We start from the raw sequence: 27,967 nt of genomic DNA, 5'->3' as shown, positions 1-27,967 counted from the left end.
AATCACACACAAGCAGACATGTGAGGAAAGAATTTATTCCCACTTTCAGTCCCACTGCATATTACAAAAAAATACAGTTTTCAGTACAAAGCTCTACTGAAGTCTTAAGGCAACAAAGTCCACCAACCTTCTTCTGGGGAAGAACCACTACACCTTACAACAACATAGCTGAGGTATGATTGAAGGGAGAGAAGAGGGTCTTTGGGGGCGGGGCGTGTGCTTGTTGACATCCAAGCACACATTCTTCAAGTCCAGAGGTGAACATCTCCTGAGCCAGAAACAGGAACTGGTCCGGGTCATGAAACACACTGGTTTTCACAGAAGGGTCTTGTAGTAGTCGTCCTTCAGGCTGTACAAGACCACCACAGCCACCCTGGAGCAGGATGACACGAGTCAGCTTTAGGATTTAAGCATGAGACATGACATGGAGGTCCACAGAACCGTCACTGCTCAGACAAGTTTGCCTGATGATACAAGTACAACAAATCAGCATAAGAAATGTGGTATTACAATCAATTTAAAGGTTTTAGGATTTTTTTATATTGGAAAGAATATCAAGACTAATCAAATGGTTGCCACTGGAAATGTTAACGCCAGGTGCAGGCGTTCGTTTCTATGTTGCTATGTGAAATCAATGCGCCCAGGAAGGAAGTTCAGGTAATGCTTAAAATGACCAAAATTCGGTAAAAATACTGTAAGTATTCCATGTTATCATGAATGTATCTGTTATTGCATGGTCACAGCATGTATACAAAACCATAAAATCTTGTTGGAGGTTTTTGGAGGTGTTTTAATAGCGCAATAGGCGAGTCCCATTACGTGCAGTAATGAGCTGTCTCTTTTTATCTGTTTTTATATCTTTTAGAAGGCACAGAAAAGAAAGAGACGTGTGTTCATGTCTCACATAAGGATTGTGGAGGATGGGCAAAATCCCCCCCCCCAAAAAAGTGCAGATCCAACAATGAAAAATGTAAATGTTTGCAATTTTTCAACTGATCTTGAAATTCTGATCAGGAGTGCATTTAAAGAGAATTCAGATCCCTCTAGACCAGGAGTCACCAACGTGGTGCCCGTGGGCACCAGGTAGCCCCCCCACGACCACATGAGGCGCCCGCAAGCCTGCTTTTCATTCAGGTTTTCAGTTAATAATGAAAGAACAGTAGAAAGAAAAGTATTCTGAAACATAAAATGTGAGTTGTTTTTGTGAATGTTTTGGTAAAACAAGCATATTTGATTTGTTTGGGTTGAAATAAGGTATGAAAATCATTTCTACAAAAATGAGTAGCTCGTGGCCATTTTCATTTTCTAAAAGTAGCTCTCGCAAGAAAAAACGTTGGTGACCCCTGGTCTAGACACTCTCTTTCAAAAACGTGACTTGCGACAAACCCAGCAACTTTTTCTGGTCTCATCTGACAGACGTGAAAGTACTTATTCACTTATAAAAGCGTCTAAAAATCTTGTTTGTGACATTAAAAAACACAACAAACAGAAGAGAAAATTAATTAAGTTGTATTTCTAAACAAATAAAAACATTTCTAAAAAAATATTTTTCCTTTCATATTCTTTGCTCACTCGTCGCACTCATGGCCATGGCCGTCCATGTTTCTACCGCTTATAAGAGGTCAGGTCGCGGGGCAGCAGCCTAAACAGGGAAGCCCAGACTTCCCTCTCCCCGGCCACATCGTTCAGGCCAGTTGAGAGACACGGTCTCTCCAACGTGTCCTCAGTCTTCCCTGAGGCCTCCTACCGGTCTGACATGCCCTGAACACCTCCCCACGAAGGCGTCCGGGAGGCATCCTGATCGGATGCCCGAGCCACCTCATCTGGCTCCTCTCAGCTGCGGAGGAGCAGCGGTTCTACTCAGAGTTTATCATCCAGGATGACAGTGCTTCTCAACTTATCTCTAAGAGCCACCCTACGAAGAACACTCATTTCGGCCGCTTGTACCAACGAGCTTGTCCTTTCGGTCACTACCCAAAGCTCATGACCATAGGTGAGGGTAGGAACATACTGTATTTGTAGCCAAGCCAATCTGTAGCCAAGGGTCGCCAAGGTTCCCGCCTTCGGCTGCCACCCAGCTCACTCTACACCCGACCCCTTTGGTGACCCAATGCTGTCTCTTTGGCAGTGCCCCATGGGTGCAGGCCCGTCACCAGACACTCCCCATGTGTCCCATCTCCAGGCCTCACGGTGACCACTTCTGGGCGAGGGAAAACTCGGTCCAATGATTCTTCCTCTTCATAGGGATCTGTTTAGCCACTCTTTTTTTTGGTCCCCCGCCTAGGACCTGTTTGTCATGGGTGACCCTACCAGGGGTATAAAAGCCCCGACAACTTAGCAACTAGGATCATCGGGACATGCTAACTCCTTCGCCATGTTTATAAGGTTGTATCTCAGGGAGGAGATGGCCGTGGTCAGTTATGCTAATTGGATGATGTCTTCAGGGTCAAACTATTAGCACGCATCAAGCACGAGAAAACGTTGCTGAAACTACGGTGTGTAATTTTGTGCAGTGGTCCAAATCCCCCGTCATTAACATAAGATCTTGGCGAAAAATGTATGCAACTGTGGACAAACATAAATGTAGCAACACTGAAGAAGCTTATGGAAAGGATGCCACAGCGAATGCATGCCGCAATCAAAGTTAAAGGTGGTCCAACTAAATATTGGTGTGTGACCTTGTTTTTGCCAGGCAGTGTACTTACAAAACTAGAACACCAAAAGTGACTTTAACATTACATTTATCATGCTGATGATGCTGCAGAAGGTGACCTGGCCCATTAATGTTTGTTGCTAATGAAAGCCGAGCCCCCGGGACATGTCTGCTTCATGGTCCTGCTGCAGCCAGGTGACTCCTGCAGGGACCCCTTTGACCAACACACGAGGCTCTGCTTGTTTGGGTTCCATATTCAACAACACCAAAAAAGACAAAAAATGATTTAACAAAAAATAAAACCCTCGTTGCTTCTGTGAGGCTCTTTTATCAGTTTTACACTGACTGCCTTAAAGAGCAAACACAGACAGGAAATTAAAACCAACTAAAACTCTTCTTCTTTTTGGTATCATCTCAGTCTTGAAAGAGAAAATCCCCTTAATTCCCCACAGAGCTAATCATAAAAGGCATTCAGGGGTGTCACAACACGAGAGTTTTCAGCATCGCTGGGGCGCTTGACAATGTTAACCACTTTACCCACAGAACCTGAGGAACGCACAGACCCGCCTCCCTGCACGCCAGTCTTAGTGGCAATCAGCTGTGGTGTTAAGAGGTCAAACATGAGACTATAAACAAAGATGGGTCAAAGGTCAGAGGTGGCAGCTGCCTTTTTTTTTTTTTTTAAAGAACTCTTTTAAAAGAATAAATGAAGAGGATGGGAACACATCTTTAACACTAAAAATAAGGTGGTGCGTGTTTAAAGTAGACAATTCTGACGTTAAGATTCAAAACAATATTCAATAATAATATGTCATATTGTTAGATTATTTTACGTTTAGTGTTTTTATAGTCCATTTTGGCCTCATATGTCAGTCATAAGAGCAGCAAATATTGTTTAATTGTTGAACAGTCTGCCCTACATTGAACAGACTCTTTGGACTGTAAAAATGGCATAACTGTCGATCAAGATCTATTAAACTCTTTAAGCCTAAAATTCATTGTCAAAGAGGATCTACAAAATGACTATTTCTTGCTCTGATGGCCGGACAGGACCAAAAATGACTAATTCTTGATCGGGAGTGTATTATGTGTATGAATGAGATCTGGTCTTCTTACATAGTGGTGTTTTAGTGCATTTTCGAAGCTGTATAAGCCTGTAATGTGTTTCTTAGATGCACTGACTAGAAAGCCCGCAATTTAGCATGTTTATGTTATTTATGCTTCACTAATAATGTGTCTTTTTCAGGCGTTGCGGCTACTTTGTTCAGCGGTTCTTGAATGCACCATAGTTGTGTGTCGTGTGACACAGATTGAGACCTACGTGTAGAACTTTCCCGGATAGACACGTATTTTTTCTTTCTTTCACCTCGTCCTTGTTCACAAATGTCAGTTATGTTTAAATGCATAGAGGTGAGCTTTGATAAACTTGTTAGCTCTGTGCATTTTTGTTTGGTACATAATCACTTGCTATCTGAGCTCATATGTCCATGTAGCTCAGTAATAAGCCTCTTATTGAGTTAATTTCCTTATTTATTTCTGCACTTCATGTGCCTAGGTTTTTTAATCATTATTTATTGATTGATTTATTATGTTTATGTGTAACATTAGTTGCCTTGTTTTACTTATTATTGCCATGTTGTTGCAGACTACAGCAAAACACAGCAAAATAACATAAAAATCACAGTTGACCACATCTTACCACAGTTCGTCAAGCCATACAAGCCAGGCACATGTCCTGGTGTATGTGCGTACATTGATGAAGGGACAATTAAAGAGGACGTGCTCTTCTGTGAAGTGTTCTTTTCCAAAATAATCAATTACATAATCATATCATATACAGGCTGATTCAAAAACAATGCAACAAAATCTGCACACAATATTTCAAAAACGAAAAACAATAGAAAACTCCAGGTTGGACACATGTGTTGCACATACCTTCAAGCGCTCAATGTGGCCACCACCTGCAGCACGGACAACATCAAGCCGATATGAGAATTCTTCCCATACGTGATCTTTCATGTCAGTGGTGGCCGGGGATCTGGCAGGCCAGGCGCAGACAGTGACACACTGTGTGTGACTTTTTCTTGTGTGGTTATATTACAGCTGCAACCAACACAGTGGACCACAACATCCTGAGAGGCGTTTGGGAAGAATTCTCATATCGGCTTGATGTTGTCCGTGCTGCCAGTGGTGGCCACATTGATGATGCTGATTTTGGCACATTCTTTTTCAATATTTCAATACCCTGTATAATTAAATATCAAACTAGGATTTTTTTATTACTAGCATATTGTGGTTTATGTTTTTTCAGGTTTTTTTTACGGTGACACGGTCACCGTGATGGATTTGCGGTGATTTTAGGACCCGCCCGCACCAGGAAACTTTGAAAGACTGTTGTACTGTACCAAACCGTTTTTTTTTTTTTTTTTTTTTTTTATAGGAGGTACATGTCTGTAGGGGTACATGACTGGAAGGGGAGCTCACTGCATACAGTCCCTTCAACTATATCAATGCGAATCAAAGCAATATCTGTAATTGCAATGGCCCCCAAAGGTGCATGACACCCCCTGCACTGTACCTTTTGGTCATTTTGAAATGGTGGATCTCATCACAGATCGATTTCAGGTACCGCTGCTTGGGAAGACGCGATAGCAGAGTCTTCACGCTGCTGTTGTACTGCTCCTCACTCTCAAACTGTGGAATAGAGACAAACACCACGTTGGGAAGACCAAAAATGTGCCAATGTTTGTAACATTATTTAGAGTTATTTTATTAATTTAGATCCTGGTTACTTGAAAGCTCCTTCCTGCTTATTTACTAAGTTCTCAATTTAAAAAAAAGACGCCATCCTATGGCAGACTTAGATGTTTATTCTAAACAGGCCCTTCGTTGTACCCCTAAGAAACAGGGTATTGTCACATGTCCTGTGCTTTGTGTAACTTGCTGCAGAGGTTGTCCATTCATTTATAAAGTGGTGATTACATAACAGTGGTAAGAGCTTCCCCTCCCCTGTTTTCTTGTTTCTGCACACAATGCAATTACAAGTCTTAACCCTCTGCAAGGAGAGTTTTGGTCCGGGTTTTATAATGTGAACATGAACACCCCCTCAGCAAGCCCCTTATTCAATGGGGTGCAAGTTTAAACAACTGTAGCAGGTCTCCCCGCTGATGGAAAAAGGCAGGGGTGTTCCCTCTAACCACCTCCTCATCAGAGCCCACTGTAAGGAAGGAGACGGGATCCCCTCTTCCTGTCTGGGCTCTTGAGTTATAATGCCGCCTCTTTCCAGGCACCCTCCACCCCTCACCACATTCCTCCCATCATCAGGATGTAGCCTTTCATTAAAGCTGAAGTGTGCTCAACAAAGCCAGAATGAAACTGACCTCCAGAGACAGGAAGTTGATCAGTGTTTCCTTCTGAAGGTCCACCTGCAGGAGAGAAAAACATGAACAAATAGTTGGGCATTTAGATGCCATTGTGCTGTAAAACTAATGCTCGGAATAGCGCCTTCTGTACAGTCTCACTCAACAGGCTCTGTAACTCTTTTCATCACAAGATTACTCAAAATTCCACTTTCCCCTGGCTTGAAAAGCACCCCGTGTCCCTTTCCCAGGAAGGGGCTAATTGCCTCTTGGGCCTATCATTGGAAAATGAGAGCTGCTGTGTTCCAGTCGGACTGATAGACAAACAGGCTGCTGACATTCAACAACAAAGGCTTAGAGGCCTGTGCAACCGCTTAGTGGAATGACGGTGATTATGCCTGGGGTGTTTCAACAAGTCATATTTACAGATGTGAGCCTGACACAATCCAGGGTCTTTCAGGAACGACAAACATTTGTTGGTCTGTGCAGTGACACAGTAAATAAGATGATTTATGGTGGGAATATCTTGGCTATAAATTTCGAAAGCCCCAGAAAAACACTGAAAAGGGCAGTAATAGACTGTTGAATATGTTGAATGTACTAGTGTTTGGATGGCCATCTTTGCCCCAACTGGGAAGTTTAGCATGACGTAAAGAACTTTAGAAAGGTCTGCTCCCCATAATGTTTCATGCTGTGGCCATCAAGAGCCTTCTCCTCGTTCTGAGATGTCACACTTGAATTGGAAAGATAAAAAGGGACAGCACAAAAAGGGGGAGTGTGTGTACTGGTAAACAAAATGACTTACTGCCAGAACCTCAATGTCACTACTCTTGTTTTGCAAACTGCTTGCAAGAGTCTGTAATCTGGTGTGGATCTGAGCAAAAGAGAGAAGGGGAGAGAAAGATAAACAAAGTCAGAAATAATCAAAGGGACAAGGGAGGAAGAAAATAATTGCTTCCATGGCCAAAATGAAACAGCACAACAATAAACATACTGCATTAAAAAACTTTTTTTCCATGCAGTTGCTTAATGACCAAACCACTATGCTGTTAGACCTGCAATCAACATGCATTGTGGGTAATCACAGGTGTTCACAGCAGACACAGAGCATGTTAAGTTTATAGCGCCTAAAGGATCTGATGCTTGGTTGATAAAAAATCATTATGTTCATGCTACAAAACGGCTGAAGTGAACTGCTCGGTGTAAACGTGGCATTGGATGTTTCGCCTCAGTTACCTGAGTCTCAAAGCGGCGTCTTGCACTGGCAGAGACTCTCTCCAAACTGATGACATTCACATTCATGCTCATGCTGCAGCTGCTCCCATGCTGCTCCGAAGAGCCTGCAGACCAAAAAAAAGTATTTTATTCTACATGTTTCTAATACAAAGCTAAAAAACTGTTAGGTCTCACTTGCCAATTAGGCAGCCATGAAAACCACGCTTGTGTGAGTACTATACAGTTTCATTACGACACATTGTTGGCTGTGTATAATGGAACACTTAAGCCTAATCTTTTGGGGCACAAATCTTTCATCACTCACATTAATCTGTTTCATAATGTACAACTTTTACTTTGGAAACATGAAAGTAACATTCAGCAGGGAAACAATGGTGCAACTGTTATACACTGAGTGCAAAATACAGCCCTGCTTCACATAGGAGCTATGTGCAAACACTGGTAGTAGTGGTGGTTGGAGAGTGCACAGTACCTGTGGTGTTGAGCTGGGAGCCTTTAGGGTTCTGGGACATGCTTTCAGATATTTCCCTGCAGGAGCACAAGAAACACCCTGTGTCAGGCTTCCCAGAAATGAAAGTGACACTATAAGTCAGTCCACAATCACTTTACCTGATGTTCCTTTCTTCAAAGAATTTGGTTCGATATTTCTGAATGATGTGCTCTACTAAGTCCAACTCAGGAACTCTTTTCTCAGATTGTCTGTCCTTCTCAAATGACTTCACCTGAGGATGGATTAATAACTTAAACATGTAATTCTGCTGAGAAAAGATCAGGAAAACCGATTGTTTGCACACAAAACAGCAGGTAGACAAGTATTGTGACGCACTTCCTCATTGATTATACAATCTTGTTTGGGCAAAACCCGCTAGATTCCCCTGAATCCTACTTATTCATCACACCTCATACCTTTAGGAGAAACACTTTTCTGTTCCAGTATGACAGTGCCCTAGTGCAAAGCAAGGTACAGTACATAAAGGCATGCTTGAAAGAGTCTGGTGTGGAAGAACTTGGGAGCCCCGACTTCAACCACATCAAACAAAATACAACAGAGATAGCAAACCAGGCCGCCTCGTCAAACATCGACCTCTGACCTGACAAATTTTCTTCTGAGTGAAGGATAACAATTTCTGGAAGAGTGTTACAGCTGAGACCCATTCCAACATTCCCTTCAATTAAAACTGTATGCACAAAGGGCAAGTGTTGTAATACTTTTGTCCAGACAGTCTATCATCTGATTCTTGGTACCCAGTAGGTTTCATCAATACTGTGTTACCTTCACATAGTTACCCTCTTTGTCAGATACCATGGCCATGCAGGTGATGCCAGCCACTCGGCAGTGGTCCAACAACGTCTCCTGTGACTAACACACATAACAAAACATGATTACTGACTGACTGCAAGGGTGTGAAAAACACTTTTTACTGAGGCAGTGCTTATTTTACAATCTTTCAAAAAAGCTTAGAGATATTTATTTAACATTTTTTTTTTATGTTGTAAATTGCAAACTGTGAAACACGTCTCTGACACTGTCAATCAAAACTGAACATCTTTGTAAAGGCAGAATATTTGTACTTGTATGGCTATCTTTAGAGGTGACCCAACTAAGTCAGATACAGATTTCATGTGGCTCCTGTGCTCGTGCAGAACAACACTTACAGTGTACCACAACTGTGTGTGAAGTGTGAGCGTCGCTTGTCTGTAAACGTCTACTTCACTTTTTTTTATAACGTGGACCAAAGCTTAGCACTAACATGAAAATTCTTTTCTGAGGCTGTGTGGAAGGTGTTTGCCACATTTGGCTTACGCAAGCTTGAAGCGTGCAAGCATCGCCTGCAAAGACGCCAGCATGTGAAATAGGCTAACAAAAGACTAATCTGAATAAGCTGTTCTCAACATCTCGCCACTTGTTCAGGCACTGGGCCACATGCGTAATCAGCTATAAGCACACAAACACCCTAGCAATTAAAAAGCACAGGACCGCTTGTCTCCAGCACGACTTTTCCTAATTTTCTTCCAGGGGGATTCGAGGCAGCGAGGGTGGCCATTCATGTCCTATGCCAGTACAAAGGACCATGAAAATAAACACTGTCAGAAGTGAAACATTAAAATAACACAGGGTAAAGAAGACAAAATGTGAGTACAGTGCTACACAGAGGGTTCAAATGAAGAACTGGATTTTTCACATAAATATGGAGTCAAAGCAGCATCACGACTCTTGGTTCATTTTACTCCAACCACAGAATGTGTCCCCCATAAGAGAAAGAAATATTGAAAAATCACAGCTCTAGGGTGTTTACTATTTCTGATTCTGTCTTGATAAAATATTTCTGCACAAGGACATGAGGGGTGAGGTGGGAGCCTTATGCGGAATGATGAACTTGTCATGGAAAGTTAATGAGGAAGGGTCATTAAATGATTAACATAAGGGTTAAGGTTTTAAATAAATGGGGAAAAAACCCTCCCAGTATCCTACATACACCGGCATATTTATAATGCTGCTCTATCAACATCTTGGCTGATACCTTCCATTTATAGATCAGGCAGCAGATAAAAGGGAGGAACTCGTGTCACTGAGATATATTTGGATTTGGATATGCACTCTGCAGTTCTGCATAGGTTTTGAATAAGGGTAGGCATTTGATAACATTTCCATGACTGACACTAGGGGGAAAAAAAACCCCACCCTATTTTTATTTGTATTTCAAAATTCGACTGCAGAAATACAGTATTAAAGAAAGAATGACATATGAAGTGCAATCTTTTGAAATGTGTTATAATGGTTAAACCAGGGGGTGTCAAACTCAATCACCCAGGGGGCCAAAACGTAAAGCCTATTTTAGGGCCGAACTGGACACTACCCCCCAACCCACCCCCAGACTTTGTATCTTTCTTATTATTTATCCTGAAATTTTCAACACATGTAAATTCTGCATATTGAAAGTTTTAAAAACCTTAAGACCTTCTTGTCATTTTAACCAACATAACTGGTGGATGTAGCACACTCATATGCATAATCTGTGTACACACACACACACACACACACACACACACACACAGATGCTCTTTTGAAGTTGCGAACATGACAGGATGTGCCCCAATAATCCAGGCTGAAAAAAAATAGTACGGTAGTTGGTACGGTCAGATTGACAAAATGTCTCATTAGCAATGACGAATAGATAAGTAAGCAGCCGACACACCTTTTATCTCGGTTCCTAGTGCACGCAATGCCGGGATTGGAACATATCAATATAAGGCAGCCTTGTGGTTGCCTTTTCAGGTTGGGACAAAATGCGTATGACAGCTAGTGAATGTGTTTTTATGTGGACATACATTTTTTTAAAACTTCACTTGTGTGGATACATTTGTGTGTGTGTGTGTGTGTGTGTGTGTGTGTGTGTGTGTGTATACATATATTTATGTGTGTGTGTATGTAAAATGGGTGCATATAGAAGCTAATCAAAGTATGTCTTTCGAAGATTGAAACTGCGAAAGAGTTCTCATTGGCTGCTACTTTACACAGTTTATATTTACTGATGCTGCTGTCGGAAAGAAGTTGATAAGGGTCTATTATGAAGTGCTGACAGTTGTATGACTTTCCTAAACATTGTGATTGCTCATATCAGCAAGAAAAATGAGAATTCTTTCCAAATAGCAGTCTGAGCCCTTATCATGACATGTAAAATGACCAAGTTAAAGGCCTGACTTTAAAGCTTATCAAAATTGGTTTTGGCTTCAGTTCAACGCTTATCACATCCTCTTTAGTCACACACGTTCATGTGCTAGAATACATGCAGTAAAGTGATTGGTAGATTAGATATGTGCGTCAACATGTACAAATATATGTGTTGATGTATTTTAAGAAATATTCTTTGAATATTTACTACAATCTAATAAGAATACATAACAGGCTATAAGAAGTACCACATTGTTTCATATTAATTTGTCCTTAAAAATGAAAGTGAAAATCAAGCAATTAGACACAAACCTGTGAAACATCGTAGGAAATGTCTGCTGAGACACCGGCGCTCCACAGCTTCTGGACAACACTGATGGCTCTGACCATGGACGAATGCCCCACTGGCACAACGAGCACATCACAGGAGCTTACCAATAGCTGATAGAAGAAACAGAAATTAGCTCGACAATTCACAAAACCAAGATTGAGGCCTATTAGCTTGTCATGAACATACTTAGCATTACATAGATTTTGACTTATGCATTGCAAGATTGGTAACATACTGAAACAGGGGAAACTTTTTCAGTACGTTGCGCGTAAATGCCTTTGCGGGACTCAAATCAACAGCCCTTCAGACATAAGCCATATTGATTCTACTCAATCACAATAAAAAGTTACGGTAATGCACCACTCATTCATTTTTGAGGGTCCCAGGTTACTGGGGCCTGTCCCAACTCATGTTGGTTGAGAGGTGGGATACACCTGGACTGGTCACCAGTCAATCACAGGGCACATAAACATATAACCATTCAAACCAATCCAACAGAATCAAACCCTTGATCTCCTGACTGTGAGGCAGATGTGCCAACCACCATTTCATCATGCAGTTAATAAAAATATGCCTTTACAAAGACAATAGCATTATTCTAAAAGTAGAGGTTTGGAATGCACCAAATAATGCATAATTTATTACTACATTGTATATGCATTATACTTTTAAATTTTTGTCATCTCATGTAGCTAAATAATTTAACACGTTAATCCATGTTAGTCAAATATATACAGTATATATACATTCTGGTTTATTATAAATATAGCAGAATTGAAAACCTAAAGCTATTATTAGATCATTACTAATAATAGAATCCCAGTGATCATAGTTATTAAAGTGCAGGCATGACGGCCACATGCTGTAATGAGGCAGAATTAAATATTAAACTTGGTCTCCTGCTCCTTCATTATAATAATTAGACATGTGGGATGTTGGTGAATATGTGTATTTTCACCGGCTCCTCCATGTTGGCCACCACAGCACAGACTTTGTCCACCGCCACACTGGCACCGACGGCAGATGGGACTGGCACCGTAGAGGCGGGCCCACGAAATTGCAGGATCTGGCCGTAAAGAGATTAAAGTTTAAAGCATAAATCAATCAAGATGACCTTATGGAAATATTTTTTACACTGAATGTTTTAAACCAGTAGTGCAAAGATAAATATTTCTGGTTATGTCCACGGGTGATCTAATCACCCATCATATATATTTGTCCAAGTCAATTTATTTGGTGTACCAGGTGGTCATAGCGTCCTCCAGCGGCCAGTATATCTGGTACAGTCCGTTTACGTTTCCTTATAAAGGCCACAAACTGGAAGATGATCCCACAGTGGTGCTGCACCTTGTACACTAAACCTAAATTGACTACCACCTGTAAAGATAGAACATCTGTATTAACTATGCGGAAGAAGAAAACTACGGTAGTTTATCCATTTGCAAGAGACATCATTACTTGGAGTTTTACGCCGAGTTTTTGAAGCAGCACTGTGACCTCCTCCAAGTCCTTAAGGCCCTGCTTGGCCAGCTGCATGACGGCCGTCTTCTGTTTGGTGAGTGACGTCAGCAATGGCGCCACTTCTTTCACAGTCCCCTTCTGTTCTATGTACTTGTACAACACCTGCAACTGGACACAACAGAAGAGGCAAGAGCTTAGTAATTACAAGCAAGCGATCTGCTGTTACTGCAGTGGGATTATGTGTCCGGAAGATTGGTAGAAACTTACACTGTTTGTTGACAGTGAAAAGTTGCAGAACTTTGCCTCTACTTCACGTTTGGTCAGCTTTTCACTCTAGGGAAAAAGCAAAACAGGACACCACATGTATCATAAACACTAGTGTGCATATTAATACCTGCATAAGACCAGCCACGTGGGCAACATCTGTGATGCATGTGAAACAGTTACTGACCATTGCTTCACATAGTATGTTGGAGGCCTGGTTCAGTTTGTCCTCAGGGATTCCGCTGTGCAACAGGATGGCTTTCAACAAGCTGGTATGGTTCAGGTAAATGTTATAATTCCTTTCCTGCAGTTACAACAAAAAAAACACACACAGCTAACACTTCAACAGTGAAAGTAATCACTCATTAGCAGACAGGAAACTCCCCTTCAGGGCAATACAGTCGTAAAGATACAGTATGACCTTTGCTTCCCTAGCTACTTCAAAAGTGTTGATCAAATATTATTAAAAGCAGCAGGGTTCTTGATATTGTATAGATACTGATTATATGATACTGTGTAGAACAATAATACATTTTGAAGGCCTGAAGTTTGACCTCAGTGAGCACTAGCATCTTGAGTTCAGTATCTGTCATTATCAATAGAATTGTTGGTTTGACATCGTCTTAATAATTGCTTGAAGACAATCAGCTGAAAATATAGCTGGTAGAGCATGTAATGATTAGACCTTCGACCACAATGCGTTAAACCCTATTCAAAATTAATGCTTCTTCTAACATAGAGAAGTCACTTTTCATTATTTAACTTTACTGCCAAATACAACAACACTGCAGTACAACAATAGCCTTTCACAATGACTGTCCTGTGATATTTTGCCTCGTACATTGTTAAAAAAAAACAAAAAAGCTTTCAGTTGGGTCTCTCAGAGAACCCTCTACAGGGGATGAACCTGAGTTGACTGGGTTCACGAGGCATGCTGGTCTGAACTGGCAGCACTGGGTAGTGTGGACAGGAAATGGACTTTGCAGGGAGGGAGGAGAGGAAGTGGAGTAAACTGCACAAAACAGATTTAGGGTGTATATAATAAACACGGCGTAAATCTGTCAGACTTCCTCACAGCTTGGTATGTTAGGCATGCAAGTGGGAAGAAAACAAACAACGCAGGTTAATAGGACAGCATCCGTTAGAAAGGACAGGAACACATCGAGCCAGTCAACAAAATGTTCTGTCTAGTTTTGAAGCAAGGCGGGGCAGAACAGCACACACTGACAGTATCTCAACTACTATATATGGAGAGCAACCTGAAGCGCAGGGAATTCCTGAACTATTTCAGAAATGGTGTAAATGGTCTCGGCATCTGGGAGAAGGCTGTTGGTGACGGGTGTGATGATGTCAAAGGCACACTCCAGAAGTTCCCTTGGGTGAGCGCGATCCAGCTTCCTGGGACGAAACACGCGCTCAATGCTGTACCTTGGGAAAGAAAAACATTTATGTTTGTAATTTATTCAACATAATAACTAAATGACGAATGATTCCACGTAAATAGATATTCAATCTAGAATTAACTAAAATAAACTGTTTGATGACAAATATGTGCAACATGTCAAAAAAAGACTCATTGCCAGTCGAATATCTAAAAAACACACACAAAGAGGGGTAACTCAACTTTTTGGTTCAAAATTGTCTCACTCCTGACTTCAGCTTGCTTGCTTTACCTAAGTTTTATGTTTACCTCTTTAGATGTGTTATGTTGTTTCTTGCAACAAATCTTGCGAACGCCATCTAGAGTGAAAAGAGAAATGAGTCGATGGATGCATTCAGACAATAATGACATTGGTGCATACCGGGCTGCAATCAATCATAGCATGAAAACAACTACTTAGTCCCTCGGAATTTGTAAAGGTAGCTGCTTTACAGCATGTGTTTACATGATGGCAAATATTTGAATAAGTTGGGTTTGTTTGCTAGTGTGGACATGCACCATGAGTTGTGCAAAGTGTTATGGGCTCACACGAAGGTCATATGGTAGCGTCACCAGCATGCCGCTGTGGTCCATGAAGCAGGCAGGCTCACTGCCTTCGTACACCTTCCTGTTTCTGGGGAGCAGCAGTGGTGTCTGCAGGCGCAGCGCATCTGATGACAAACGTAAGACATGTCTGCAAGCAACTGCATAAGATTACACGACCCTCACCTTGAAAGAAGTGATGCAATGATGAGCATAAACGAATAAGTACAGCTGGAGGTCATCAGTGTGCATAAATACAACACAACCACCTGTGTTGTCTCTTGTGCCTCTAAACAGTGCGTTTATTGTTTAGCCACCACTCAGTGGAGCAGATGTCAGAGTCTCAGAGGTTTGCAGAGGAACGTCAGACTTTCACATGCACAAAGGCTCCTCCACTCACTGTGCTTCTTGAAGATCCTGGTGATTATCTCATACACATACTGCTGCAATCTGGCACTGCTGAAACTGAAGCTGCCCTGAACGAAACAAAACCAAACGGCCTCTGCTAAGGTTAAAAAGACATTGAGTAAGCGTTCACAGGCCTTCACAGGACGAGACTGGGAAAACAGTTTTCCAAGTATGTTTTGACTTACAGTAAAGCACCGTGTATAAACCGCATTTTTTTTCCACTGGCAAGAAGCAAAAAATCGGGGTGTGGTTTATACACGATGACAGGTCTGTGACCAGAGGCCGAAATTGATGAGAAGCCCATTTTAGAATAGTCTGTGGGTCAGACAATTGCTTTGACTTTAGCGCCCTCTGCTGTACAGTTGCTGAAAATGCTTGTGTATGCAACTAATTTATCTGACGGGTGTCTGTATTTTCACACAGTGAAACGATCTCTATATAGACTGAAGCTAACCTAAGCTTCCATTAAAACATTGTAGATGATGTAAAATACAATACAACGTTGGAGTTTATTCAAATTCACACTGAAGCAATGCAATAAAATAATAATAGAGAAAAAGAGAAGCAGTGAAAGATATCAAAACATCTCTGAAAATTGCAAATTTCTTTATTTTGATGTTTTATTATTATTATTATTATTATTATTATTATTAATCTGTGCTTAGCCATAATATTAAAGATCTACATGCCGAAGTTCAGATTTCTCCTTTATTCTTCTTTTTGAAATTGCTTAGTACCTTTACGCATGTTGATTTGGGATTAAAGAGTTGGCAAGCATTTATGAACTAAAAAATTGTTTTCCCCCCGCCGTGAGCCGGAAAATGGGGGTGCGGTTAATACGCGGGTGCGGTTTATACACGGTACTTCACGGTAGTTTTGTAAACTTTTAATTGAAAATATGCAGGAGTCATACCTTGTGAAGGTCTATATCGTAAGTGAAATCCATGACTGGTGAAGTGTTCTGAGCAAACAATTGGCCCACCATGCTGCGGTAAGCTTTGCAATTGATATTGGCCATGGTGTGCTGCAACACTTCATGCAGCTCTGATTCCTCCATCTGGGGCGGAGGCAGGAGCTCACTTTTCAGCAGCTCTTGGGCAGTGGGCCGCAGCGCAGGGTCATGCTTCAGCAGCCACTCTATCACCTTCCTCTGAAAGGATGCAAGCAAAAGACATCGATCACTATTGTGTTACTATGATAACACAGAGCTATTGTGATAGGGAGGAAACATGTTCATTTGCAATGCTGTGTAAAGACCTTCTTCACCTGCGTTCCTTGCTCGTATGCACTGAAGTCCTCTGGGAACTCTATGGCCTCCTGCAGGGTGAATGGAGGTGAGCTAAGCAACACGGGCCAAACCTCTCTCATGGATTGTCAGTCGCGGACTTACCACACGGAGCTGGCTCAGGACTGATATGCGCTCTGCTCCAGTGATCATAGGTCGGTAGGACATCTCAAAGAGGATGATACCAAGGCTGAACAGATCAACTTTCTGAGAACAAAAACACACAAAAAAAGCAATCAACTGTCTATGATTGACAACTGATTACAAATTCAGAACTAGCTACACTCTCTTAGTATTTGACAAAGAAAAAAAATCAATGGCCTTTAGTGGGAAGGGGATAGAAAAAAATCTTACTTGGTTGTAGGTAGCTTTGGTATTTCCTTGAACTTCTGGACTCACGTAGAGGGCTGTACCAACCATTCCAGTCATGTTTCCTACAGTTGGTACAGTTGGCAGAAAAAACATGTGTCAGAGGCGAAAACACAGTGAGATTTAAAAAAAAAAAATATTAATAATTTTAAGCTCTTTACACCTGTTTGGTCCAGTTTTTGCACTGCTGCTGAGCCACTCTCCTCCACTTCAAATTTACCTGCAGCCTGGGAGAAGATCTTACATAATGCATTTGCATGACTGTGTGCAAGTGTCAAATTTATCTCTTAAATTGTATCTTAATAGACTGTCTAGAGACTGTCTAGAGCTAGAGATGACCAGTTAAAAAAAGGTTACACGGCACATAAAACTCCTTATAGATTAACGCCTACCACACTGGCCGGATGGTCCGTAGCCAGACCAAAATCACCAATTTTCACATGATCTTGTGAGTCAAGGAAGATGTTGACAGGCTTCAGGTCCCTGTGAATCATTCCCTTTGATTGAGGAGGAAACATCTCATTACTTTTGGCTGATTCTAATTTGATGTAAAGGTTCCATTATTACAAACTGAAGAATCAATCAAATATGATCAGATGTATCTGAAAGGAAATCAAACCTGCTCATGGATGTAAGCAAGACCGTCTAGGATTTCCCTGAAGAGCCTCCATAAGCGATTTTGGTCCTGATGCAGACCATGGTCTATTGTGTCTCGCAAAGTGCTCTTTTCACAGTATTCCATCTACACAAGACAGAAAACACGCTTTACAAGTCTGACAGCGACATCTAGTGGCAGACAAAGAGTATTGGGGAAAGGTTACCTGTATGTAAAGGTAATGCAGAATGACAAGAGGTCGATGATCCGAGTTTGCACTCTCCGTTGTGTCGCTCAGTGGCTTTGTGCTTGGCTCAACCTGCAGCGAGACATACCATACTTTGTTGCAATGACGTGACAAGAACAAACAAAGTGATGGCGGGAAATAGTCAAACCTGTGACATCTCATCTATGCTGTCATCGCCGTTGTCAAAGATAACGTCGCTGATGGAGTCACTATCTGATGGCCTAAATTTAAGGGAAAAAATGTCAGTGATCAAGCAAAGTTTGTGCAGCAGGACTTGAATGAACTCACAAAAAAGAGGCACCAAAAACATCTTCATCGTCCTCATCCTCATCGTCATCATCACTTGACTGGTGTCTGCTACATTTCGCGCTGGAGGACCTCTCAATAGACGTGGACCACTCCACTGAGCTAGACAATGCGGGAGGAGGTGCAATGTCCTCCACGTTGTCGGGAAGACCAAGCTCATTGAGCCGGGTGACAGAATTCCCGCACGCAGGCGGCCTATCAGCAGTGCTCTGTGGCTCAGAGCTGTCACTGTTGCTGAGCATACCCGTGGCTGGCACTTCGCTCCTCTCGATCCATGCATTGTAGTAGCGCACAATGTTCTCATGGTTGAGACGTGAGAGTAGAGTCACCTCACCTTTGATGCGTCTGAACTGCCTGCTGGCGGGGTTGACCTGGATGCGCTTCACAGCATAGTAGCAGCCATCAAGTTTGTTCTGAACCTAAATGTGTAAGAGATGTAAAAATAATACACAGACATCAGTACCATGGCAAAATTCTAGTGACATACAATCCTGATCAAGAATTTACATTTTGCACTTTTGATCTAAGCAGAGCGTCAAAATACAAAAAGAAAAAATGGGAGTGAAACAAAAAAAAATTTGAATAAGCAATTTATTGCAAACAACCATTAAACTCAAATAAATAAACTGTTCATCAGCTGATCAAAAGTTTAAGACGATAGCTAAAAAAAACCCAAACCACCCTAAAATAGAAATTTGCTCTCGTGCAAATTCCCAAACATGCAATTTTATGGTGTTGACGGACACAAGGCCTTTGAAGATGTTTTTTGTTCTTAAAACCTTTCTCTCGCAGATGGCATCTGATGGACATTGGACTGCACTCGGCACTAGTAACAACCTTCATTTGGGCCGAGGATAGTCCCGTGTCTGGACGGACAGCCTATCAGATCCTCTGGCTCTGGGTCAATGACGTTTTTTGGGTCTTCTACTTTTTTTCTTCCATTCCGACTGTGTTCAGAGAGAAAGCTTTTTTTTTTTTGCCTTTGCCATCAAGAGATCATACCAGTATGAATATCTAACAGAAAATGACATTGAATCCACATGTTTGCTTTTATAGGCTGTGGTCTTAAACTTTTGATCAGCTGATAACAGTCTATTTCACTTTAATGTTTGTTTGCAATAAATTGCATACCCAAAACATTTTTTGTCCGACTCCCATTTCTTCTTTTTGCATTTCGTAGCTCTACTTAGAAAGTACTTAAGATTCGACAGTGCAAAATGTACAGTTTTGCAATTTTTCAACTGGTCTTAAAATTTTGATCAGGAGTGTTTTTTCAATAAGATTAGAGCATAAAAAATACCTTAATCACAGCACCAAAGGCCCCTTTCCCCAAAAGTTGGAGCTCCTCAAACTCACTGAAGTAGCGAGAAAACTGTCTCTGCACCCCAGAGCTGAATGGAGCGTTTAGGATGTGGCTATGCGGGATTACGGAAGATGCAAAATCCACAGCAAGATCTGAGAGATAGGTAAAAATAAAATTTTAAAAATAAACATTTGATCATATAACTACCCAAACAATTTGTCACATTGGGTAGCTGAATATTATGACTAAACTGCTCTACAAAATATATCCATAATAATAATAATAATAATAATAATAATAATACCAATAGATATATTACTGATATACTACTGATATTTGTAAAAGCGTACATTTTGAAACCGTTCTCGCACTTGGTTGCGCATGTAATATTCTGACATTTACCTTCTGGGCTGGTATCCTCGGACTCAGGAGGGTGTTTAGGTGATGGAGGCTTGAGGAAGTCATGTTCCAAGAGCTGCTGGGTCGTCCATCGATCTACGTCATTCATGCAGACGCACCTATGAAGCAGCAAAGTGCATTGATTGATGCTGTGATGTTGAGCTGTAACAATCTAGTGTCTAACCCTGGTGTGAAATGTACAAAAAAGTGGAGGGTCCTTTAAAGGCACTAATCAAAACACCTTTCTAATGGCATGCAAAAACTCTGCCTTTGCAAACACGAAAACAAAATTAAGTAAAAACAGCTTTAATGACGATGCAGTTCACTTCTACACCACTATTTTTTTAAATCTAGCTCGTATACTGCCAGATATTAGATTATGCAGGTGTACTTAATGAAGTGTCTCTAATTGTATATTGTGTTGTAAACCCGTACATACTTGTGGAGGAAGTCTTTGAAGTCAGCAGGCAGGCTGGAGGGCACGGTCACTGGATACTCCTTCACTTCTTTGCCTTGACTCAGAGCCAGCAACATGAGCCCCAAGTTCCATATGTCCCCCTTTTTGCCTGTCTTAGTTGGCATTGCCGTGTCTTCAGAGAAACGTACATGCGCCTGCTCAAAAATATCTTCTTTGCAGATATCGGAGAATCTCTTTGATAAGCTGTAATCAGTCAATCTAACGTTTCCGTCGGAGTCCAGCAGCACACTGGAAGCCCCCAGGTGTTTATGGACCACCGAGTTGGAGTGCAGGTAGTCGAGTGCAGCCAGAAGCTGGGCCGTGTAATGGCAGAGTTTGTCCAGAGGGATGGACGTGTGATTGAGGAGGCTTTGGTTCAAGTTGACACTGCCGACGTGCTCCACCAGCAGGTCCACCACAAGGCAGTCTTCCTTCTCGCTGGAGCGAAGCGCCCTATAGTGCACCAGGTTTGGGTGCTCGAGCCGCAGGAGGGAATTTAACTCGTTTTCTGCAGCATGGATCTTCACAGGGATTCAATGCCAAGATTAGTCAACAACATTGGATGTTTACATATAATAAGATTTATCCACTATTGAAATTCCTGAACCTTCACAGACGACAATGTACAAGTCCCAGGATGTCATTAGTGATTAGCAGCAAAAACTACTGGCTGAAAATTGCAGCTGATTGCTGGCATCACTGACATGAACTTTGACACCAGCCACCACAAGTTCTCCTGATATCATACTTACAGCAACAACATCAACATGCACAGATTTGATATTACACATCAGCTACCCTGGTCATTTAAGTAAAAACACAACAAACAAAAAAATAAGTTTCAGGAAGCTTAAAAGAAAATTAGGACTGGTAAAGCGGTCAAAGCCTAATGACAAATTTGACAGCTGTCATTACATCTTGCATCAGAGATTGCTAAAAAAATATATACTATCAAAATCAATAATAAAAAATAATATTTTCAATTTGTACTTGCCTGCTTTTTACAGTTGTCAATCTTGCCTCTCTCCTGGCTGGTGAAGAATTTGCCTATTTTCTTGTTCCAGCGCAGTGACCACTCATAAATGACTGCAAAGTCCCCAGAGTTGACCTCAAATCCATTATAAACATTCCGGCCAAGCCTCTCACTCACTCCTGTCGAGAAAAAAATATATATAAACACTAAAAATAAAGAAATAAATACACAAGGACCCTCTTAAAGTGTCAACTCATGGTCATAGTTGTTACCTAAATGTCTCCCTCTGTGGACAACAAGTTCTCCAAAGGTGCTGCTGCTGAAGTGAAGACGCTCCTGGGTTTGCAGGTTCTCTTCGCCGATTGTGTCACGTCTGGCAAATGAATGGAGTGAGTGAGTGCAATAACTTTTCTTCATAAAAAGCCTCTCAATTTCAGTGTTTGCGTACCTGTGACGAGAATTCGAGGTGGTCCGACGACGGTTTGCGACTGCTTTTCTGCCATCTGTGACATCAGGAGAAGTCCCACATGGACTGGGCGGGCTCTTTCCCAAGATGCTAGCGGGAATAGGTTGCTCCATACTCTCAAGTTGCTCCTGTGAAGATCAGCCCAGCACAAAAAGTGTATCAAAATAAAAAGTACATCTGAACTCAATTCTGTGTAGCTAATGAAATTTGTGACGCTTGAAGACCTGTTTTGCAATTTCTTTTCTCCTCTTTTCCTCTCGTTTTTCCTCCTCTCTTCTCTGGATTTCAGCCATGATTTCTTTTTCCTGTAAAGAAGAAAAATGGAAAAATATTTGGTTCAGCAAAACTTATGTCAGCAAATGAAACAAATCATTCACTACTGAGGGAAAAAAAAAAAATCACTCCAGCTGGCTGCAGCAGAATTACAAAAAAAAAAAAAAAAAAACAAGAAAGTCCCTGATTGGTTGTACAAAAAGGATTGTTACCCTTATGCGTGCTGTCAAAAGGTCCCACAAAATTACTGTGGAACGTGTTTTCGTAGCATTCAGTTTTTGACAAAAAGTACTCACAAAAATGACTATTTTCATACATGCCCAAAAAAAGTATCTATGCATTGATGACTCAGTCTCTGTGAAGAATAGAGAGTACTTCTTTTAGAGCTGGAACACTAAAGACAGCCTTCAGTCATCTTTATTGTGTGTGTATGTGTGTGTGGTTTATTTGCTCATACAACACCCTCAGAACGACACGTGTTGCAGAGGGAACGATTTAAGGGAGACATATTACATACAGATAGTGAGCCGGGCCATTGTGTGTAATGACTGTAACTTCTGCTGAAGTTTACAATAAAATTCAAGTGAGCACGTACTGTATGCAGCTCTAATCATACACTCTTTAAAGTAAAGTTTGTAAAGGACTAGAGTCAAATAGCGTCCGTGTGGCTGTTCCGTCCCCTCTTCATCACCGTGTTCGCCAATAACAGTCTTCAATAAAGGTAAGAGTGATGTTAAATGTTGATTTGTTCATTTTATTTGTAATTTATATGTATTTTGCATTGTTTTCTGTCTGTAAAATTATTATTTTTTTTTTATAAAATGTTTTTTGTTCATACAGTATTTTTGGGTGTCTGGAAGAGATGAACTGGATTTATATCATTTGGAATGGAAAAATTTGCTTGGGTTTTCGTACGTTTCGGTTCTTGTCTGACCTTTTGGAACGGAATTAATGACGATTAATTCCACTGTACACATAATGCAACAGTATGACCTCTGACTAGGGGTGATTACAATTTTCTGGACGATCACCAACCTTTAAAAAGGCTGACCAGCCCACTCTGATTTTGGCCAATACAGATTTTTTTTTTTTAAATAAACTGACAGAATACACCTTTGATGTTCCAATATTATTTTGTTGAAAAACATTGAACAATACCCGTGCAACAATACAAACTTGTTAGTTTAAAGGAAAACCGCTCTTTTTTTTAACAGAAAAAAGAAAGACATACAGTCTATGTTCATGTCTCATTGTGGATGATGGGAAATTTATTTATTTATTTATTTATTTTAAGTGCAGTTTTCCTTTATCTCACGTCTCACAAACCGTCGATTGCAAGCTACTGGTCAATCATTGGTACTTTGCCGGTCAATCACGAGAGTGTTAGAAAAAAACATGTATTATTACATTAGTGCCCTCCCCTCCCGGAGAGTGACCAACTGGCATGCATTTTGACCACTGAACATGCCCGTACGCCTCGCCGAACTCCAGGCAGCAACACGCAAGCTCCAGTCAAGAGCCCGGTCCCCAAAACCCGGTCGGAGGTACACAGGCTCCCCTCGCCGCACAGTGCCGATTGAGACACGTGCAGAAGGGTCGAGCATGAGGGAGAGAGAGAGAGTGACAGCGCGCGGCGATGACAGCTGCCACTGTGACAGAGCAAAAGGGGAGAGTGGCTGACTTTCAGACCTTTGTGGAGGTAGATAAGATTGATTGCATATGTAAGGATAGGCCAATCGCCGATCCCCGAAATTTAAGGAAATCGGCACTGATCAATCTCGCATGCTTACCTCTGACTCAAGGCATTTTGGATTAGCTGCCATTTAACATACATTTTGAGCATTAATCAGTGAAGGTTTGGCAAATGATGAGTAAGAATTGTGACTGAGATGAAATTGTGAATGTACTTATATGACCTGTGACTTCAGCTACCTCAAGCATTTTCAGTCAGAGATCATTCAAAAATTTACGGATTTCTTGCAGAAACAGACTTTGAAAACTGATCAACTGATTGAGCACTAGCACGGAAACCTCTAAGAAGGCAGCTAACTGCAGCCGCTCTGCTTCTTCCTACTCCTTTTCGGACATGTGGAATTGTGAATTGCAACATGAAGCATTTCAATATAAACTGTATGCATGCTCAAAATACATTAAAACATGAACCATAACTTGGACACGGTCCTGTAAAATATTAAGGTCACATGATCAAAGGAAACAGAGGAAATTAGATTGCAATATAGGATACTTAAGCAAGATCAAGACACTTAAGGCTCCAACAAGAGGTAACAATCTTTGTTCTCCCTCTCATGCAATGTAAATCTTCCTCACCATTTCTTCCGCCTGCTTGCGCTGTTGGTCTATTCTACGCTTCTCCTCCATGTCTCGTTTCTCCTGCTGCCTTCGAATGTTCTTCAGCATCTCCTCATGGAAGGAGCGTGAGGGAGGCTTGTTGTGTTCGGTCAGGAATCCCTGAATGTGGTCCGCCAGCTCGTAAATCATCACCTGTGTGCGTGTGAAAGGGTAGGCATACACGTGTCAGGCAAGAGAGCTGTGTGTTTTTAAATATTCAAACGGGTGTATGTGTGCGGTTGTCCGTTCATTGTTACCTCCCCACAGCGTGCTGCTGCCAGCTTCGTGAGTTCATCCTGGAGGGTTTGCAGGTTATCATTTGAGAGACCTTTAACGTTCTTCAGCTCCAGGTCTGGAGGCCTATTGAAATTGCAAATAATCACTGACATCCCTTTAAAATAAACACTTGCTCTTTACAGTATACAGTGAATCCTTGTAAATTAAAAAAAAAGAGTTCCAGGAGACTTTCTTGCATCTCAAATTACCTTTCCTTTTCAAACTCTCTCTCTTTTCTAAAGAAAATTTGTTTTAAGTCTGTGCATATGTGTGGCAGATGGGCGCCCTCTACAGGCTTGATACTCGCAACCCCAAACGTGATCAAACGTCCACCACGTGATAACGGTATTGAGTTATAGCATAACTTTATGTACACCACAGTATGGAATGTATATGATCAAATAAGCTTACGTTACTTGGTGGCTATAGACTAACTGCTGTTCATTTGTTTTCTTGACAGAGTTTTAATTAACATTAACATTGTAAATGTGGATTCAAGTCAAATGCAGTTTCAGGGGAGCTTGAGCGTGTGAAATAAGGACCTTTCTGTAGTTGGAAAAAGTTTAAGTGGGAGAATGGGGTCTGCAAGGGGTTGTACTTGAAGGATTTTTGCACTGCAGAAAAATAATTATCCATTCTATTTGTGTTGTTTGCGGGTGTTGGGGGCGCCACAGCTTGGGTCTGCCCAGGGCGTCATTCAAGCCAAACCCGGTTTTCTCCGAGTACTCCGGTTTCCTCCCACATTCCAAAAACATGCATGTTAGGTTAATTGGCGACTCTAAATTGTTCATAGGTATGAATGTGACTGTGAATATGTCTATATGTGCCCTGTGATTGACTGGCGACCAGTCCACCTCTCACCCGAAGTCAGCTGGGATAGGCTCCAGCATGCCCGCGACCCTAGTGAGGATAAGCGGCATCGCAAACGGATGGGATGGACACCATGAAACCATTATATTTTTTCCCCACGGTTATCATACCAGCCCATGCCTAATTCAGCCTAGGACTAAGGATTTAGGATTACACAAGAATTTAGGACGAGTGACCGCTGGCAGGCAGACCGAGATCCATCTCTCAGGTGGTCTCACTCCAGCTGTTTGGTCCTGGACTGTGTTCACAGGACTGTCACCAAACAAACTGTGCAAGCAGAATAAATGGACTAGAGTCCGTTTTAACTGGACCAAAAATGACTAGTGTGAACGCACCATTAAACGACATCCTTAAGATGACTTCTCGTGATTTGGCCCCATGTGATTTTAGAGTACACTGTTGTGGAGGAAACAAAGATAGTACTCAGAAATTGTTGTGGATTCTAAACAAATGTAATATGGCTGATATTTAAGATAAGAGAAGCTGTGTTGAAGTGTAAACCGTATGTCAAGTTTTGTTGTTGCTTAGCAGGACAGGGACCCTTATTAAGCTACATGTGCCATATTTGATACTTTACTGGGCAAAAACACGGTGAGCACTTACACGTCTGGGTAATTGGGTGGGCATCTGACTTGCAGGTCCACAGTCACGTAGCATTCCTGACCGTGGTTCAAGCCTTTAGGTCTCAAAAAGAGGTGCACTTCTGGAGGTCTCTTCACCTGAAAGAAGAAGACAACAAAGTTTGCTGGGCGTGTTGGTGATAGCAACAAACATCGCTCGGCTTACCTTCCACGGATCCTTTTGGCGAATATCCTGGAAGTCTTCCTCAAAGATAGATGCCAGAGCCTCCAGCTCATTTTCTTGCTGGACCGTGTAGTCGTCTGTGGCCTCTGTGCAAGTGAAGTGGCCGCTCATCCTTCTGCCGCGTCTACATGGCAGCCCTGCTCAGTCCTGACGCATTCAACCAAGAAAGCGGAAGACGTGGTAAAACTCCTCGCCGCCCTGTAATGGCCTCTTCCAGCTCCAACTTAAGCTTTAGCTCACACTGAGCTTCTTGATGACACAAACTAACAGCCTTGTGGTTAGCTTCCCAGGAGCCACCATAACAATGTTGTGTCGCGTGGCTATCGCACGTCCCGTCGCAGGTGTAGACGTCATCGCGTTGCTTTCTCAAACTTGACCACTAGAGGTCAGTAACTACAGTAGAGAGAGACAACACATACTTTACACACACGCTTAAACGTTTAAATACAATATGTACATGCTACATGAGCAAAAGAAAAAAGCAAGAAAAAATAAAAACATCACAAGGACCATTAAAGAAGAATGAATACCATTATAGCTTAAAAATTAGATGAAAAAGCTGCATATGTACAGGTGGTAATACATATATAATAGTATGGCTACGGTCTGGTACATTCAGATTTGTTCAATTCGAGTGTATAGCCTTGCTTATACAATAATAAATAATATGTAGAGCTTGCAAATGCAAAAAGAAGAAATGGTAGTGAGACGAAAGAAATTTTGAGTAAGAAATTTATTGCAACCATTAACAACCATTAAATTGAAATAGGCTGTTCATCAACTGATCAAAAGTTTTAGAATTTTTAAAATAATTATTTTATTATGTATTATTTAATCATATTTTTCAAAAATGTTTAGCTTTTTTTCAATTTGTGGAAAAAAAGTTCAAGAGCTAAACGCATCATGCTTAGGTCATCCATGCAAAGTTAAAAATGTACCCGCATTATTTTGTGACTCAGTTGAATAATATCGTCTCATCTCGTTCTCATGACACTAATATCATTGTATCGTCAGGCACGTATGAGTTTAAGTAAAGTTAGAGGGATTTATTTCATGCATGGTTTCAACGACAGTGCATTTATTTTGAAGAGGTATTTTTGTACGCATGTTCATACACCACTTACGTCCGTTGCCTACACATGTAAATTTGTGTGTGTGCACACTTTTACCTAAAACATAACACTTGTCAACTATTCAGCTTGTTAGCTTACTTTGTCAGTACTGAACAATAGCAATTAAAGAGAAACATGGAGTGTTATTGTAGCTGCAACTAATTGATGTGTTACAACAATCATTTTTACTGAAAATGTTGATCTGGGCGAGATGGGTTTTACAAAGGCGGGCTATACGACCCCTGAGCGAGTCGTGTACATACAGGAAATAACATACTAAAAGCTGACTGATCACAGCTCTGTGTTATCATGCAAACGCTGCCCCTCACACTGTGCAAACAATGGAATCACTAAATTGTCCAATAAAAACGGAATCTAATGTTAAACGCGGAACCTCGTGGAAAACTGACATAATGTGAATAAAATGCTGTCATTGTGAGGAGAAGGAACGTTTGTGTGGGAAAGTACTTCCCTGGCGGACCGCTCAATCATGACGGAATCTCATCACAAACACTATAAAGAGATATAAAGATAT

At 41.4% G+C, this 27,967-nt stretch overlaps 1 protein-coding gene across 2 annotated transcripts; it reads right to left on the bottom strand.

Moving 5' to 3' along the window:
- Positions 1-14: 14 nt before the first annotated feature.
- eif2ak4 (eukaryotic translation initiation factor 2 alpha kinase 4) lies at positions 15-26,666 on the bottom strand. 2 transcript variants are annotated; one of them, XM_054797205.1, is made up of 39 exons: positions 26,303-26,666; positions 26,120-26,235; positions 24,628-24,730; positions 24,350-24,523; positions 21,973-22,053; positions 21,731-21,876; positions 21,555-21,655; positions 21,304-21,461; positions 20,292-20,830; positions 19,856-19,971; positions 19,451-19,605; positions 18,133-18,569; positions 17,993-18,065; positions 17,824-17,916; positions 17,622-17,744; positions 17,395-17,499; positions 17,166-17,229; positions 16,988-17,067; positions 16,739-16,840; positions 16,606-16,665; positions 16,262-16,498; positions 15,341-15,416; positions 14,947-15,068; positions 14,668-14,717; positions 14,237-14,405; positions 13,165-13,281; positions 12,981-13,046; positions 12,711-12,881; positions 12,495-12,629; positions 12,211-12,318; positions 11,234-11,362; positions 8,522-8,608; positions 7,858-7,970; positions 7,721-7,776; positions 7,249-7,352; positions 6,818-6,886; positions 6,034-6,078; positions 5,232-5,347; positions 15-373 (listed from the first exon to the last, which is right to left on the bottom strand). In XM_054797205.1, the coding sequence occupies exons 1-39, from the start codon at positions 26,429-26,431 to the stop codon at positions 316-318; spliced, it is 4,983 nt and encodes a 1,660-aa protein (XP_054653180.1). In that variant the 5' UTR covers positions 26,432-26,666; the 3' UTR covers positions 15-315. The 2 variants fall into 2 exon arrangements, with proteins under 2 accessions (XP_054653180.1, XP_054653181.1); XM_054797206.1 differs by having other exon boundaries at positions 16-373; positions 16,615-16,665.
- Positions 26,667-27,967: the final 1,301 nt, after the last annotated feature.

This window comes from Dunckerocampus dactyliophorus, chromosome 13, assembly GCF_027744805.1.
Source record: "Dunckerocampus dactyliophorus isolate RoL2022-P2 chromosome 13, RoL_Ddac_1.1, whole genome shotgun sequence".
NCBI lineage: Eukaryota > Metazoa > Chordata > Actinopteri > Syngnathiformes > Syngnathidae > Dunckerocampus > Dunckerocampus dactyliophorus.
This window is presented reverse-complemented; position numbering and strand designations above follow the sequence as displayed.

What these genes read in the sequence shown, in the direction of transcription:
- eif2ak4 (XM_054797205.1), bottom strand. Translation starts at nt 26,431, where the DNA reads ATGAGCGGCCACTTCACTTGCACAGAGGCCACAGACGACTACACGGTC. An exon ending in ACGATATAGACCTTCACAAG is followed by an intron (nt 15,417 to 16,261) that starts GTATGACTCCTG and finishes TGTTTCGTTCAG; the next exon opens with GGCAGCTTCAGTTTCAGCAG. An exon ending in CAGGATCTTCAAGAAGCACA is followed by an intron (nt 15,069 to 15,340) that starts GTGAGTGGAGGA and finishes GTTTGTCATCAG; the next exon opens with ATGCGCTGCGCCTGCAGACA.